General features: G+C 42.5%; 1 protein-coding gene across 2 annotated transcripts in view; it reads left to right on the top strand.

Moving 5' to 3' along the window:
- The window catches only part of dennd1a (DENN/MADD domain containing 1A), a 42,153-nt gene extending 28,805 nt beyond the window's left edge, over positions 1 to 13,348 (top strand). For both annotated transcript variants that reach the window (XM_083640935.1, XM_083640934.1), the window contains exons 15-23: positions 201 to 292; positions 731 to 767; positions 2,263 to 2,334; positions 2,430 to 2,486; positions 3,320 to 3,472; positions 4,562 to 4,626; positions 6,439 to 6,576; positions 7,635 to 7,902; positions 9,689 to 13,348. In XM_083640935.1, the coding sequence (XP_083497061.1) occupies positions 201 to 292; positions 731 to 767; positions 2,263 to 2,334; positions 2,430 to 2,486; positions 3,320 to 3,472; positions 4,562 to 4,626; positions 6,439 to 6,576; positions 7,635 to 7,902; positions 9,689 to 10,762 (1,956 nt within the window). In that variant the 3' untranslated portion in view covers positions 10,763 to 13,348. The remainder of the gene's footprint in view (positions 1 to 200; positions 293 to 730; positions 768 to 2,262; positions 2,335 to 2,429; positions 2,487 to 3,319; positions 3,473 to 4,561; positions 4,627 to 6,438; positions 6,577 to 7,634; positions 7,903 to 9,688) is intronic.
- Positions 13,349 to 15,006: the final 1,658 nt, after the last annotated feature.

The following is a 15,006-nucleotide window of genomic DNA, read 5'->3' as shown; positions in this document are numbered from 1 at the left end:
ATTCCCTAGACTAACAGTGCATCAAAATGTTCTACTGTAAACGGTACTGTAAACAGCTACTGCAAATTCTCACTAAATAAAGATTTTCCTGTCACAATAGTTGAAGTGTGCAAAATCTCAGAATTGTATCTCAAAAACTGAATTTTTGACAATTGCATTGTGACATCACTGATGATGTCATCATCTGTTTTTACCGGCAGTTCATAGATGGCCGTTTGGACCTGTTGAACGCAGGAGAAGGCTTCAGCGACATCTTTGAGGAGGAGATCAACATGGGGGAATATGCAGGCGAGTCAGTAGTAGACACTCATAAAGCCACACACTGGTTGGTAACAGTGTACAAGCAATATGTTTTCACCGATTTACATTAATTCCCAATCATGATAATCTTACAGTAAATTGATGTCATAATAAACCTCATTTATATGGCGTTTTTTCAAAAGTGTTACAAAGTGCTTTGTTAATATAGAGCATTAGAGCATAACTTTAAACCAATGACATAAAAAACAAGACCAGGCAGACTGCTGTCCACTGTTGTGCAAGTTCACATAAGTATATATATATATATATATATATATATATATATAATAAATATATTGTTATATGCTTGAAATTTGATGTAGTTTTGAATAAAATGCACCCTCCCCCCAATAAAAACATTTAAAAAATGCATGGCCGTTAGCTGAGGCTATTTCTACTTGAAGACTTTACCTTTACTCTCCACAGGCAGTGACAAGACCTACCACCAGTGGCTGTTCACTGTGAAGGTGAGGCATAAATCACAGAGAGTACAGTGTACATTACATTTAAGCTTTAAATTTGATTCTGATTCTGCCAGACTTTGGTCTCTTTCTTAACCCTTGTACCCCAATTACGAATAATCCTCAATTTACTGTTAGTCCATCTGATGGACCTTAACGGGAATACTGTACTAATTTATAAATATTAATTTAAATTTTTAAATTTTTGACTGTTTATAATTCATTGGTAACTTCTTTCCTAATACCTCATACCAACATTTCAGACCTATTCGAATTTTAACCCCTCAAATGCCAGTGTACAGTAAGTACAGTAAAAAAAAAAAAAGTGATTTTTTTTCCCCCCAAGTCACCACTGCAAGATGCCTAGTGTCAAAGATTGGCAGGAATGATGTCACAATACCTATGACATCACTAGCCTATGACATCATCAGTGATGTCATGAGATGATTTTTGGTCAATAATATGTCACTGATCACATTACTGATGATTTCACAGACATTGTGACATCATCAGTGGGTTTTTGTATTTTTTGTGATTTTTTGTAAAAATAATATTTTTTCATATTTTGAGCCAAAAATCCAAAAAGCGCATGTTTTGGACTACCAGCCATTTTCCCCAAAACACACAAACGAGCTTTAGTCCAGCATCCATCCTGGTCTAAAGGCTTCAAATCAGTAGTGTGGACTGTCAAATTCAGTTTTCTAATATTTTCCCATCTTTGGCATAGGAATCAGTTTTTTTTACATTTCATGTAAACTGTATGGAATTGATTGCTATGCCAAAACTGGGGGAATATGGGGAAATAGCAAAACACAGTAGAAACTACAATTTTAACCGCTTGAGTCAAGGTGAGATGTGTAACATCAAGGAAATAATGATTTTTTGAAAAATTTGCAGGGAGCCAAAAAAAAAATGTTGTTTTTGTGCAAAATTAACATTGAAACCAATGGGACAACTATGCAATGGACTTTGAGACCATGTAACTCCCCCAAATTTTCTACCAACTCCAAGGTTAGATATTAAGGTCAAATTTCAAGGTATTTGGTCCAGGATTCCCGCTGAAACAAATGAAATAAATTAATTTTGTAAAAATTTGCTGGGAGTACCAATAGAGTGTTTTCAATGGAAGTCAATGGGTCCATCAGATGGACTAACAGTAAATTGAGGAGTACTTTTGAAACAAGGTCTTAGGATCGTAGAAAGATGATAGATATGATTGATTTTTGTCAAATACCCCCAAAAAAATACCTAGCCTTAATTTCAGACCATTTACTCAAAAAATGTCGAAACGGCCCATACGCGACTGTAGGAAATATCCATCAGATGGACTAGTGGGGTACAAGGGTTGGATACGGTAGCTTGTTTTAGTTGATCTTACTTTAAATATCTCCTCATAATTGAATGTATCACATAACATAAATCATTGTCAGTTAGCTTTGTGAGTTTCAATTATGTGTCCATAATTATCTGATTGTGTATAAATGTGTGTGTTGTCTGACAGAAAGGGGGCGGGGCGATCTTCAACACCGTGAAGACCAGAGCCAACCCAGCCATGAAGACCGTTTATAAGTTTGTAAGCACATGACAGGAATGAGCAAATAAAGCATACTTTAGCCTTTAGCCGAAACTGAGATTGCTAATGCATTAGCCTCTTTTGTCCCATCACAGGCAAAAGACCATGCTAAAATGGGTATCAAGGAAGTCAAGAGCCGGCTAAAACAGAAGGTATAGAACTCTACAAGACCTATTCTAGAAACTATTCTTTTTCTATCTTTTTTTTTATTGTTCAGTAAATTACTAAACTTTTTTCAGCCAATGTCAAAGGCAGTGATGTTTTTGATTTCTCACCCACAAACAATTCCCCAACCAAATCTGGCCTTGACCTGTTTCCTTTCTGGCTGTGTTTGGCCTTTCTCGAACATATGTGGGCCCCTAAACTACCCTAAACCCCCCAAATGTGGGCCTCTAAACTACCCTAAACCCCCCAATAAACTACCCTAAACCCCCCCCCCAATGTGGACCTCTAAACTACCCTAAACCCCCCCAATAAACTACCCTAAACCCCCCCAATGTGGGCCTCTAAACTACCCTAAACCTCCCCAATAAACTACCCTAAACCCCCCCAATGTGGGCCTCTAAACTACCCTAAACCCCCCCAATAAACTACCCTAAACCCCCCAATGTGGGCCTCTAAACTACCCTAAACCCCCCAATAAACTACCCTAAACCCCCCCAATGTGGGCCTCTAAACTACCCTAAACCCCCCCAATGAACTACCCTAAACCCCCCCAATAAACTACCCTAAACCCCCCCAATGTGGGCCTCTAAACTACCTTAAACCCCCCCAATAAACTACCCTAAACCCCCCCAATGTGGGCCTCTAAACTACCCTAAACCCCTCCCAATGTGGACCCCTAAACTACCCTAAACCCCCACAGCCACGTCGAGCTGTCTCCCTCCCCCTCCCATCGCACTGCCATTATCCCCTGCGCCCACGTCCCCCTCCACCTCCCTGTGTCCTCCCTGTCCCTAACCCTCCCTGTGTCCCCCCTGTCCAGGAGCAGGCAGAGAACGGCTACTCCACGGCGGGCACGGCGGCCATGGAGGACGACAGCACAGCAGGGTTCCCTGCTTCCAGCAGTGCACTCAGGAGAGAGGGGCCCCTGAGGACCTGGGACGACCACAGGCCCGTCACCGTGCACTTCGGACAGGTGGGCAGAAACGTCTGAGGACGGGCGTCTGGGTAAGGTAGTGAGTGAGGATGGGCGTCTGGGTAATAGAGAGCCGCAGGAACGAGTCCGGAAATCATCGATGCTAACAGTCCTGGTTCTTCACTGTTTTCGCCTATGGGAGTTTTGAATGGGTTTTTGGCGCGATGCTTCTAATAATCTCTCTGGGCAACGCTGGCTTAATCAAGGAATCAGAGGAAGCATGTGCTAGTCTACAACTCCAGATCGGCAGAGGGGATGGAGCAACGATCGTGGACAGCAGGGGAAATTACAAGTACAATTGGGGAGAAAAGGGGAGAAAAATCTCAAAAATTAAATAAATAGAAAAGAAAAGAAACGCCAGAGAATAGAGTGATGAGGAGGAAAAGGGAGGGGCTTTAGAGAGATGGGGTTTTATGGGAATTTTCTTGTACGAAGAGTCGGATCAAACTTGCAGCACTCACAGGTAAAGTTTCAAAATCTTTACTCTGCAAGGAACAGACTCGTTTCAGCCTTGTACCACACTTTGTAGGCGTGGCCTATTTGCCATCATTGCCCATTCTTATCTAAAGTACAGTGGCAGCCACTCAGAATTGTTGCCCCCTGCTGGCTGCGATGTATACCAAACAACTGAACTTTGTGACACCATAAGGCACACTAGTGCTAGATAGTTCTATAGGGTAATGCTGCTGCTGCACCTACTGCAGTAGGGGCATGTGGGAAAAGCGGCTGCCAACTGAAGCGATCTTGGTCAATACTGCACCAATTTCAAAGATTTCTGTTCAGATTATTATACATAAAAATAAAATATAAAATAGGGTCCAGGTTGAAAAATACAGATATCTTTCCTTTTTGAATATTGAATCAATAATTCGTTTTATAAAATTATATTAAATATTACATTTGTATACCTCTATGTTCTACCACAAAGAACATCAGAGGTGATGCAAAGTTCAAGAAACCAGGCTGTGTAGAACTTATAAGCGTTACTAAATATACCATGTATTTTGCATGGAAATATTCCTACGGGGTGAGAATGTCGGTCTATTGAATTGATTGTGTTGCCATTCTTAATATTGTTTCCTTGCGTAGGCTCGGCCGCCGTTGTTGGTGAAAAGACCGTACAGCAATGTGGGTCTGGAAAGCAGCCCTGACCAGTAAGCCTACCTCCACTTTGTGTGTGTGTGTGTGTGTGTGTGTGTGTGTGTGTGTGTGTGTGTGTATATGTGTATATACAGGTCTCTCTCTCTCTCTCTCTCTCTCTCTCTCTCTCTCTCTCTCTCTCTCTCTCTCTCTCTCTCTCTCTCTATACAGTATATATATATGTAAGGGTTAATGTACGACGAGGTGTCCATTTTCAGAAATTATCGCGGAGGCAACCATTCACGCCTCCACGTCGTCCAATAATTTCTGATAATGGACACCTCGAAGTGCATTAACCCGCTTATACCATGGTCACTTGCCAAAGAAACAAAACAAGACCATTCATTTATATTTCCATGCATTTTGCAATCAAAATCTAGTTTTCATAACCTTGAATATGAGTTGAGAACCGGCGAGACAAAATAGTCCCCTCAGCTGCTCAAGATTAGGCTATCATTGAATAAAATGGCCGCTTAGTGCCTGCACCTGGCACAATTCTAGAGTCAAGCTAACTAATAATTTAGCCAACTGTATGTAACATACGAAATAAAAGCAAACGGCAATGTCTAAGAATGCAACGCAACTGGCTCGTTAATTCTCGCATTCAAGGGAATTACATTAACGTAATTTACGTCTTCTAAGACGTAAATGGCGCGAGGCTGGAGGAGACTGAAAACCATCAGCTTTCTATGTTGGAGTCTAGGTATGTTTTGTGCAAGGACGTCTCTCAGTGTGTTGCTGTTAACTGCCCATTTCGTTGTTTTCTTTTTGTTGATCTCGTCTTTTTCCTCTTGGACTTGATTTGTATCAGTGATAGAGGCAACACACGCTCTCCCAGAGCACCTGGCTGCTGCTTGCTGCAAGTTGTAAACAGAGGGTTTGACAGTTGACCGCTGAGAGCCCGGCTTCTGTCAGCTGACCAGAACGAAAATCAGATTTCTAAATAGCCGTTTTTTTAATAAACTGAGCACTCAGGGGTAATCTAAATAGTTACTTTGACTGACTCCGTTTTTTTCTAAACTTATAAAAGTGCCATATTAAGCGTTAACGGTGGTATAGAGCTCAAACGGCTCTGTCGTGATCCTGGCACATTGATATGAACGGTGAACAGACCATTTAGCTAGGTGTACATTATCACTGTACATTATCACAAATTAATGGACACCTTGCAGCCAATCAGAATCGAGTATTCACCCAGACCATGGTATAAATATATACCGGTATATATATATATATATATATATATATATATGTAGTCACATACTCAAAGGGATTTGTTTACCATTTGAAAACATTAGTTCCACCCGCGTTGTTCCTAGGGCCACATATAGTATATTTTGAGAGACAAGCCATGGACCGCTCTAGGCCCTAGCTTGGAGCAGCGTAGCATACAATCTGGGTATCAGGACTCTTCACTACTGTTGAACGCTCAAGACCAATAACCGAATAGTAAGTTGTGTGATTAACAAAATCTAAACCAGAATCACTTCAGTTTCCAAACACAGTTGTACACAGGAATTTGTGTTGAGGACAGAATGACTTGAGGCTACTGGAATTCTTTCAGCAGTAAAACCAGTTTTGTTAATTATTTGTCAATGTAGACCACTTTCTTCTTTTCTCAACTAACTGAACAACTTCTGCTTAACACATTAATATAAATTCTGTCAAATTCTTTAAAGAGATAACTAATTATCTAGTACTGTATCTACCCGCTCTTCCTCAATGTTCCTTTCCCTCCCTCTTCCCATCTGTTGATTGTCTCTCTCTAATCTGACTTTACTCACTAATCTTATCTGCTCTGGATTTCCTTATTCTTCTCACTGTAGCTCTGTCCGTCCTACCCGTCACTACACCGTCTTTCTATCCGAGGATTCGTCTGGAGACGAGCTCCAGCACGACGACGACTCCATCTCTGGCTTTCCTGACAGCTTTCTCTTCTCTGTCCCCTTTGAATGGTCACACATGTACGCACCCCTCTGATCATCTTTCACCTTTGACCTTTGATGCTTCATGATCGTGTATTTAACCCATAGATACCTGATGCAGCATTTGTGTGTGTATCCCTTTAAGACCGCAAACCGCGTTCTTAAAGGGATACGCACACAAATGAGGGATATACACGCAAATGCTGCATCAGGTATCAATGGGTTAATAAGTCTTCTCATCTCCTCTCTATTTTTAACTGAATGGTTTTCTATACAGACATTCTCATTTTTTTTAGGGTTAAGATTAGGATTAAGATTAACTGTATGTTCACACCAAGGTGAAAGGAACACTTCACTCACGCATATTATTCACTCGAGTTGAAAGTTTCAATGGGCGATTAGGCGAGAATTGCGTCATTTATGCCACGAAAAAACGCGTCTCTCGCACCACCTGGGGCGAAATCCCCTCTATTCGCGCGTTTGCACCGACTTCATATGTAATCTCGTCGCGCCAATATTAAAAAATCTGGCCAGTGTGTGAACGTACAGTAAGATTATCTTTAGGGGGCACGGTGGCGCAGTGGTAGTGCTGTCGCCTCACAGCAAGAAGGTCCTGGGTTCGATTCCCGCCTGGGACGGGAATCGCCTACTGCCCAGGTGGGGTCGTCAAAAGGGCCTTTCTGTGTGGAGTTTGTATGTGCTCCCCTGGGGTTTCCTCCAGATAGGAACCCCCCGCTAAAAACATGCAAAAAAAAAATACTGTATGTACTAACGTGTGTGAGCTAGTTGGCAAAAGTACTCTGACATGTTCATGTGGTATCAGATTTATTGTAAATTATATAGTAAAAGGTATTGAAAGCTCTTCGGTGAAGTAACAAGACATTTTGATCAGAATCAAATCAGTATTATGGCAACAACCAAGAAAGTAAAGCCCAAGTTGATGTAAGGTTAGGTGTGTGTGTGTGTGTGTGTGTGTGTGTGTGTGTGTGTGTGTGTGTGTGTGTGTGTGTGTGTGTGTGTGTGTGTGTGTGTGTGTGAGAGTGTGAGACACACACCTATGGAAGTAACCAGCAAGCTATGCACTGTTGTGCTTGCAGGCCGCAGCCTTACCGCTCCCTGAAAGAGGCAGAGTTGAGGGACGGGGAGGAGCCTGTGAGGGAAGGGGAGGAGCCTGTCTTCGGGGCAGCACATCACACAGCCCCGCCCAGCCCGGTCACCGACAAGTTCTCCAATGTCACCCTGCTGGGCGACCTCTTCACCTGCCAGGACGAGCCCGACAGCCAGCCCATCAGCCTGGCCAAAAGCCTGGAGGACCTGAGGACGCCCAAAGACTCAGAGGAGCTGCAGGCCAAGTTCACCTACCAGGTCAGACAATGTCCAAATGCTCTTAGTCTAAAGTGCTGGGATGGTCCGACTCGATTCCGAGTCCTGGACACATTTTCAGAACCTGTGACTCGACTTGTACTTGAACATTGATGACTCGGACTTGGATTCGAGCATTCATGCATTCGGACTCAATCCCTCCCTACTCACTGAAGAGAAATTCATAGAATATATTACCACTAAACTAAGACATTTTATGGAATCCAATGACAATGGTGAAGTATCAGACTCCACCCTATGGGAAAAATTAACGGCTGTCATTCGTGGGGATGTCATCTCCGTCCACGGCTCATAGTAAACTTTCTTCCAGGCTTATAAACTTGTGACAAAAAGCTCCTCATCTGTGTTAAAAACAGTGTTGGCCCGAAGGACCCCGCCCAGCCAGAAATCTAAGATAAGATAAGATTATACTTTATTGTCCCGTAGGGAAACTTGTCTTGGGCTCTAAGCCACCGCATTACACAGCACAGCATGACATCATCACAGTGAACATACACACATACATACACAGTACATGCATACACAGTACATACATACACAGTACATACATACACAGTACATGCATACAGTACACAGTACATACTCGTGCCAAAAGTGCTTAAATTCACATCTAGCAACAGTAGTGCTAAAGGAAATGGTAAAAGGTAAAAAGGTAAAAAAGAAATACAGTTTCAAATACTAAAACCAACTATAAAAGAAACGGATATTAATCAAACCAGGTATGAGAACTACTGTAAGTATAAAAGCAATAGTTGCAAATAATAAAACCAGCAGAATAAAACCAACAGTTCTCAAATAAGGTAATACATTAATAAAGTGCTACTTGTTGCCATTTAATGCCTTGATGACAGATGGAACAAATTAGTTTTTGTACCGGTTCAGTCTGCTTTTTGGTACCCTGAGCCGTCGACCTGAGGGCAGCACATCAAATTCTGGATTGAGGATGTGTGTCGGGTCGTTAAAAATCTTCTGGGCTTCCCCGAGCAAAGATTTCTCATATAGAGACTGAAGTTAATTCTGCTCTTTCCTCCCTATGATCTTCATGGCCGTTTGAACAAGACGTGCAAGCTTAGACTTGAGCTGTACTGACATATTGCCATACCATACTTGTATGCCACGGCTGTGCAGTGTGCACCAAAACACACAGTTTTCATTTTACATGATGACTATTTTGGAACTTGCCACATGGCGGGCAGACCCCTGAGCGTCACTCGCCAAATGTAAAATCTAGTCGCCATTGGCGATTGGTGGGTGTTAATTTCGGGCCCTGCCGAGAAGCGAACCGGACCCGTCTATTATTACAAAGCTGACATCCGGCCCTGTACAGAAAGAAGAAATATCGGACCCGACCTGAACCCACAGTCTCTTCTTTTGAATGGACCTGAGATCCATTGCCTGAGAACAGTTGCTTATTACTACTACGACCTATTACTATGACCTACTTTGATCTGACCACATCATTTGATTAGATTAGATTTCTAGTGGATAGAAAAGGGCACAAGCCCTGTGCTATCCCTTCATGCTCATGATCTTATAGTCTAGTCTAGTCTGTCCTCAGACTGGTGAAAGAAACATTGCTGAAATACTTAAGTCTCCATGATTTGTCTCATATAAACAAAAATCGGTTTTAATTTTGGCTCTGAAATCATTTAAAGAGTTGTGATGACTTCAGTTTTTATGCACGCTATACTTGAGTTTAGGATGCAATGGGCTTTTAATCCTTCATGCTTTGAAGTTTAGAAGTTGAAATAGTTTCCTCTGTTTGCAGCGTATGGACCTGAGCATCGCCGAACGCACTCGCACCCTTCCAGGCCTCAAGCTCTCCAACCCTTACAATAAGCTGTGGAGCCTCGGGCAGGATGACATGGCCATGCCTGTTTGTGTGCCTCCCCTCTGGGACAGACCCCTGTCTGCCAACCCCCCCATGCACCAGGAAGCACGGCCTCCGAGCCGCGAAAACTTTGGTCCGGTCCCCGACGTGCCGGACCCCTCCACCCCTGGTCAGGGAAGCATTACCATTCCGCGGCCCCACGGAAGAAAGACGCCCGAACCCGGTAAGGGGCTGGTGCCGCCCGTGGCCCCCCAGCCCCACTCTAAGCCGGCGGGGGACAGAAGGACTACAGCGGGGGGACAGGAGTTCAGGCACGCGCTCGGGATGAGCACAGAGGGGGACCTTCTCAAAGCCACCAAGCTCTCCGAGGACAATCTAGATCTGCTAAGTCTCCTCGACCCCCTCAACAGCTCGGCACAGACCGCTTCGGTAAACGAAGAAGCGGATGTCAGTGGACCCTCTATCTCCTGCAAACCCACGCTACCGCCCAGGCCCTATCCACAGGGCTTGCCTCCATTCCCGCCCCATCCCCACATGTCGCTCAACCCCTTCGCGCACTCTCTCCGCTACACCTCCCCGCAGACGCACTACTCGCCCACCGTAACCGGGAATCCCTTCGGTCACGGTGCAGTCTACGGGCCCCCGGTGGGCTCCTACTTCCACACTCCGCCCCACCCGCACTCTCTATCATCGCTCCCGCCGCTCTACAGACAGCGCTCACCGGGTGCTCTGCCGCCGCCGAGCTTTGGACCGCTCCGGTCGTCCTTCCCCTCCTCCTCCTCCCCCAGCAACCAAGCTCTGTCCGGCCTGGTGGACTCGCCTCCTGTCCCTGCCCCCGCCCGCCCGGCCCCCAACAGCGCCTCAGCCAAGAGGCCCCCTCATGCCGAGGGTGACTCCCAGGAGACTCAGGATCTCTTCGGGGACCTGCTGACGATGGCCAAGCCCACCGCTGCGGCCCCAAAGGTGAAGGCTGAGAAGAACCTTCGGAGGAGGTGGGAGACTTTTGACTAACATCTGTGAATATATCCACTTGGGGTGCACTGCCCACCCCCCCCCCCCCCCCTAACCCACCTACCCACCAAATCACTACCACCTGCTTTGCTGCTGACCAATGATGAACAAGATTTTGTGTCTGGTGAACAAAGTGAAAGTCTGGAGTGAAGGTCCTCCCACCTCCACCCCACAGCACTCGAACTCATCCGATTCCCCCATGTCTGACTTTTAGTGTCTTTCTTTCTGTCTCTCTCTCGTTTTAAACCAGGACATGGGGCCAGTTCACAGCCCCGTCGCCATTCGCTAGCGCAATTATTTGCACAGTATCCCTGCGGTGTCACCTCTTGTCTTTTAACGTCACCACGTAGCCATTAGCTTAGCGCTCAAATGTAGATGTACGTGACTTCCAAAATACCACGCACTGTTTCCCCAAGGGTAAGAGGAGATACTGTAGGTCACAGTCTAGTAACTCACAGCAGCATCTGTAAGAGATGCAGACTTTATTATGATTAGATTAGCTCGTCCAAGCTTAATGGTGTAGTGGTAGCTACAAAGTGAGGTACGTCTCGAACATGCAGTTACCGCTAGTTCACTTATCGTTGTCTTAGGTAGCTTCATGCAGAGTGGGTGTTTTTGTGTGTGTGTGTGTGTGTGGCCCCTAATGATAAATCTAAACTTCGACTTTTCTCATCAATGTCAGATTAATGTGTTGAGTGTGAGTTGCTAAAAAAAAGATAGAAAAACTTTTTGACAGAATTCATTGAGGGGAAAGACAACAGACTCTTCTCCTCTGCAGGTCACACTTGTTACTGCAGTGTCCTTCTGACATCATTTTTAAACATTTGTCTCGTTAAATATACAGGGACTTCAAAAACTAGGATTGTATATTCCATTTGTTTTAGAAGGAGGGTCATGGATCCCTACTCCCCCCCCCCCCCCCCCAATTCTACTGTTGAAACTCACCCTACCCGTTGCCTCCTGTTGATATTTGCCTTACATATTTTTTCTGTGATTTTCCGTGATTAGCTACCGAGTTACATGCCACTTGTGTGTTTCAGTGTGCACAGAGAGCGAAAATAATGTTTTTCACAATTGCTCCCGGTTTGATTCTGTTTCAGCTGATATGACTTGAAAGCAAAACGCGACCGGGTCTATTTAGCCTTTACTGCTTTGGAGGCAATCTAAGGGGACCAATGTGTGGTGAATGCAAAAAAAAACAAAGACAAAAAACGAGAATTTGCTTAAAAGTGCTGTGAAAAGTGCTTAAATGTCTTTTAAGGACAAGCACATGTCTGGTTACTGTTTTATGTGTAAAGAAGACATTATGTATGGTGTATGACTGATAAAGGCATGGTGACTGACTAGTGACTAGTAGCCTACAATCTGCTAGCTTGATTCAAAAGGTTGACTATGCCTAAGGACATTGATTGAATCCACACAATTGTATCTGTGTTGTGCGTAGGAAAGCAGGAAATATGAATTACCTTGCCAATATAATTTTTATTTCAATATTTTGTACATGTTATTCAACTGCATATAATATATTGATGACTCTTAAGTGGCTTTCAAATGCAAGAGACTGCCAAATCATTTCAAGGGAAGAGTCTGTTTCTGTTGATGGAAGCCGACCCTCAGTCATTTCTATGTATGTACAGGAAGTTGTATATGAGCCTACAGTAGGTGAATTCACTTTACTTGCGAATCAAGATTTCTGTAACATGTTTTAAATGAGCAAATATATTGTCCGAATCAAAATTGGTCTGTGCTTTTGGCTGATAATTCAACTTTTGGATCATAAACAAACATTTTATACAGAAACAAACAAAAAAATGTCCTGATGCTTTTGCCGCTGCCTAAAAGTGAAAAATAAATAAATATCAGAAGTAATACAGAAGCTTGATACTGTAATTCTGGAACAAATTTCTGTCCATGATTAAAACATAATCTAAAATTACAAATTTTATATTTTGTTTGTTGTACACTGTTTTCTTTGTCTTTTCTTTTTTTACAAAGTTTAACACATTTGACCAAGATTAAATATAAATTCAAGATATGTTGTCAAAGATGATCGGAAATATAAAGTCATGATTGTGATGATAACTTATTTGTGCTCCTCATTTCGGAACTCATTTGATGTCAAGGAATTGATATTATAAGAGCGTGTCAGTATTAACTTGGTATAGTTCATCTATATCTAGTCTTCTGGGAGTATTCATGTAAATGATAAGTCACTACTGCTGTCATTTTAAAAACGGACTACTTCATACTTGTAAGACTACTCTTTAGATTGAATTCACACCTGTAGAGAAACTAGACTTCCTCTATGATTGATGTAGGCATTTGCTATCATTTATTTGAACTTGCACACACTTGATTACAATGATAGCACTGTAACAGATCGTTTATGACATGGATATAATATTGATACATACTGTATCAGCTGAGGTCATTTGGGTGCCATTGACTGATTCATGTGGCATCCAGTATCCTGTCTTAACCCCTCGTGAATGTTTCCTATAGAAAATGTACCGTCCTTTTTTCATACAATTGAGCACTTTTACATTTTTCTTTTGGCTGTGTTTTGTGGTGTTTTTCTTTTCTTTATCCCGTTTTTGCATATCTCATCATTAAATATTACATGCGATCACTGAGTAGTTTCCTTCCATCATTCACTTTCAACAGGTATCTTTATTGCATGTTTATAATTCATAGTTCAAAAAATGCCCTGGATATTGTAACAACTAACATAAGTGCAGCCAAGTCCTAGCTAAGTTCTATACATTGATACTATAGAACACATTTACATGCAGTCAACCAATGATTACCGTAGATGTTTTTTGCCTTAGTACATACAAAAACTGGACATTTCATTGTTTTTCCTGTAATATGAAATTGTGTGATAGGCCGATTCATTCCTTTTTTGTTGCTACAATGTTTACACTTTACATCCTAAGAAAAAATATTTGTATATACATATAGCTAGCTGAAGGTACTTGAGGCATATCTACACTAACAACCATTGGTCATTATTGAGAGGTTAATATCAGATTGCAATCTCATGAAAAACAGGAACAACTATTTATTGCAATCTCATGGAAAACAGGAACAACTATTTACATGTTAATCTACAGATCCTTCATTTATTTATAAGCCTGATACAAGAATATCTTCTTGGCTGATTGTAAACAAAATGTGAACACGCCACACGAGAAGCCAAGCCAAACATGGGTAGACACTCCCTTTGTGCATGTGAGGTGCTATAATTTAGAAAAAGTCCAAATCCAGTAAATGTTAAAACACAGAACCACCAGAAATATACAAACTATACAGTCTTGACACAAAGAAAAATAGCTTAAAAAAAAACGTAGGAATTTGTGGGTACTAACTGGTAGACTCTGAAGTCATTCTCAAAAACAAGATGGATAGTTCTCAGAGAATATACAATTCTGAGACTGAATTGATCATGACATCCTTCAAATGGAACTAAAATGATTGTTTCACAATAGGGGTGTCGACGGTTAACCATTTAACCGCCGAGAACGTCTTTGGTCGGTTAAGCATGACGGTCAAACATTACATTAGCCACAATGTGTTGCCAATGTGCTGATTTTTTTCCTCCTTCGTGGGAAGCGATGTTAACGACACGTACAGTAAGTAGTTAAAACATGGCACAAGTGTTACTTGAGTACTTTGAGTACTTTTAAATAATACTACTTTTTTACTCTTACTTGAGTAATTTCCTGGACCAGTACTTTTACTTGTACTTGAGTTCATTTTCACTAAAGTAACAATACTTGTACTTCAGTAGGATTTGTCAGTACTCTGTCCACCTCTGGTGGACAACCAGTCAGAGACTAAGAGCCAACAAAATAGCTGTGGTACTGCAAAGAGCCACATCATGTATCATCAGGCTGTTCTCAGTCACTGTTTGTATACAGTGACTACTACAAAGTAGGAGGCATAAAACACTCTGCTTTCACATCGGAGACCGCGGTTCACGTCCCGGCGTGTTCAAAGTCAACCGGAAGTCACAATTTAACTTTTTTGCTATTTAACCTTAACCCAAACCATAACCCTAACCTGGCTTTTTACCACGGTCAATGTAGCACACACTACTTGATATGATGCAAGTGTTACTGTCTCCGGGAGCTTGACACATTTTTTGGAACAACCAAGTCTGTTTCAAAGGTACAGTATATGATTGGTTTGAAGTGTTTGGCTCTCACACTGAAACAGTGGTATACATAAGCATGGGCTGTAAC

This window comes from Poromitra crassiceps (assembly GCF_964638095.1).
Source record: "Poromitra crassiceps genome assembly, chromosome: 8".
NCBI classification, from domain to species: domain Eukaryota; kingdom Metazoa; phylum Chordata; class Actinopteri; order Beryciformes; family Melamphaidae; genus Poromitra; species Poromitra crassiceps.
The sequence above is the reverse complement of the archived record's forward strand: the minus strand, read 5'-3'. Positions and strand labels throughout refer to the sequence as shown.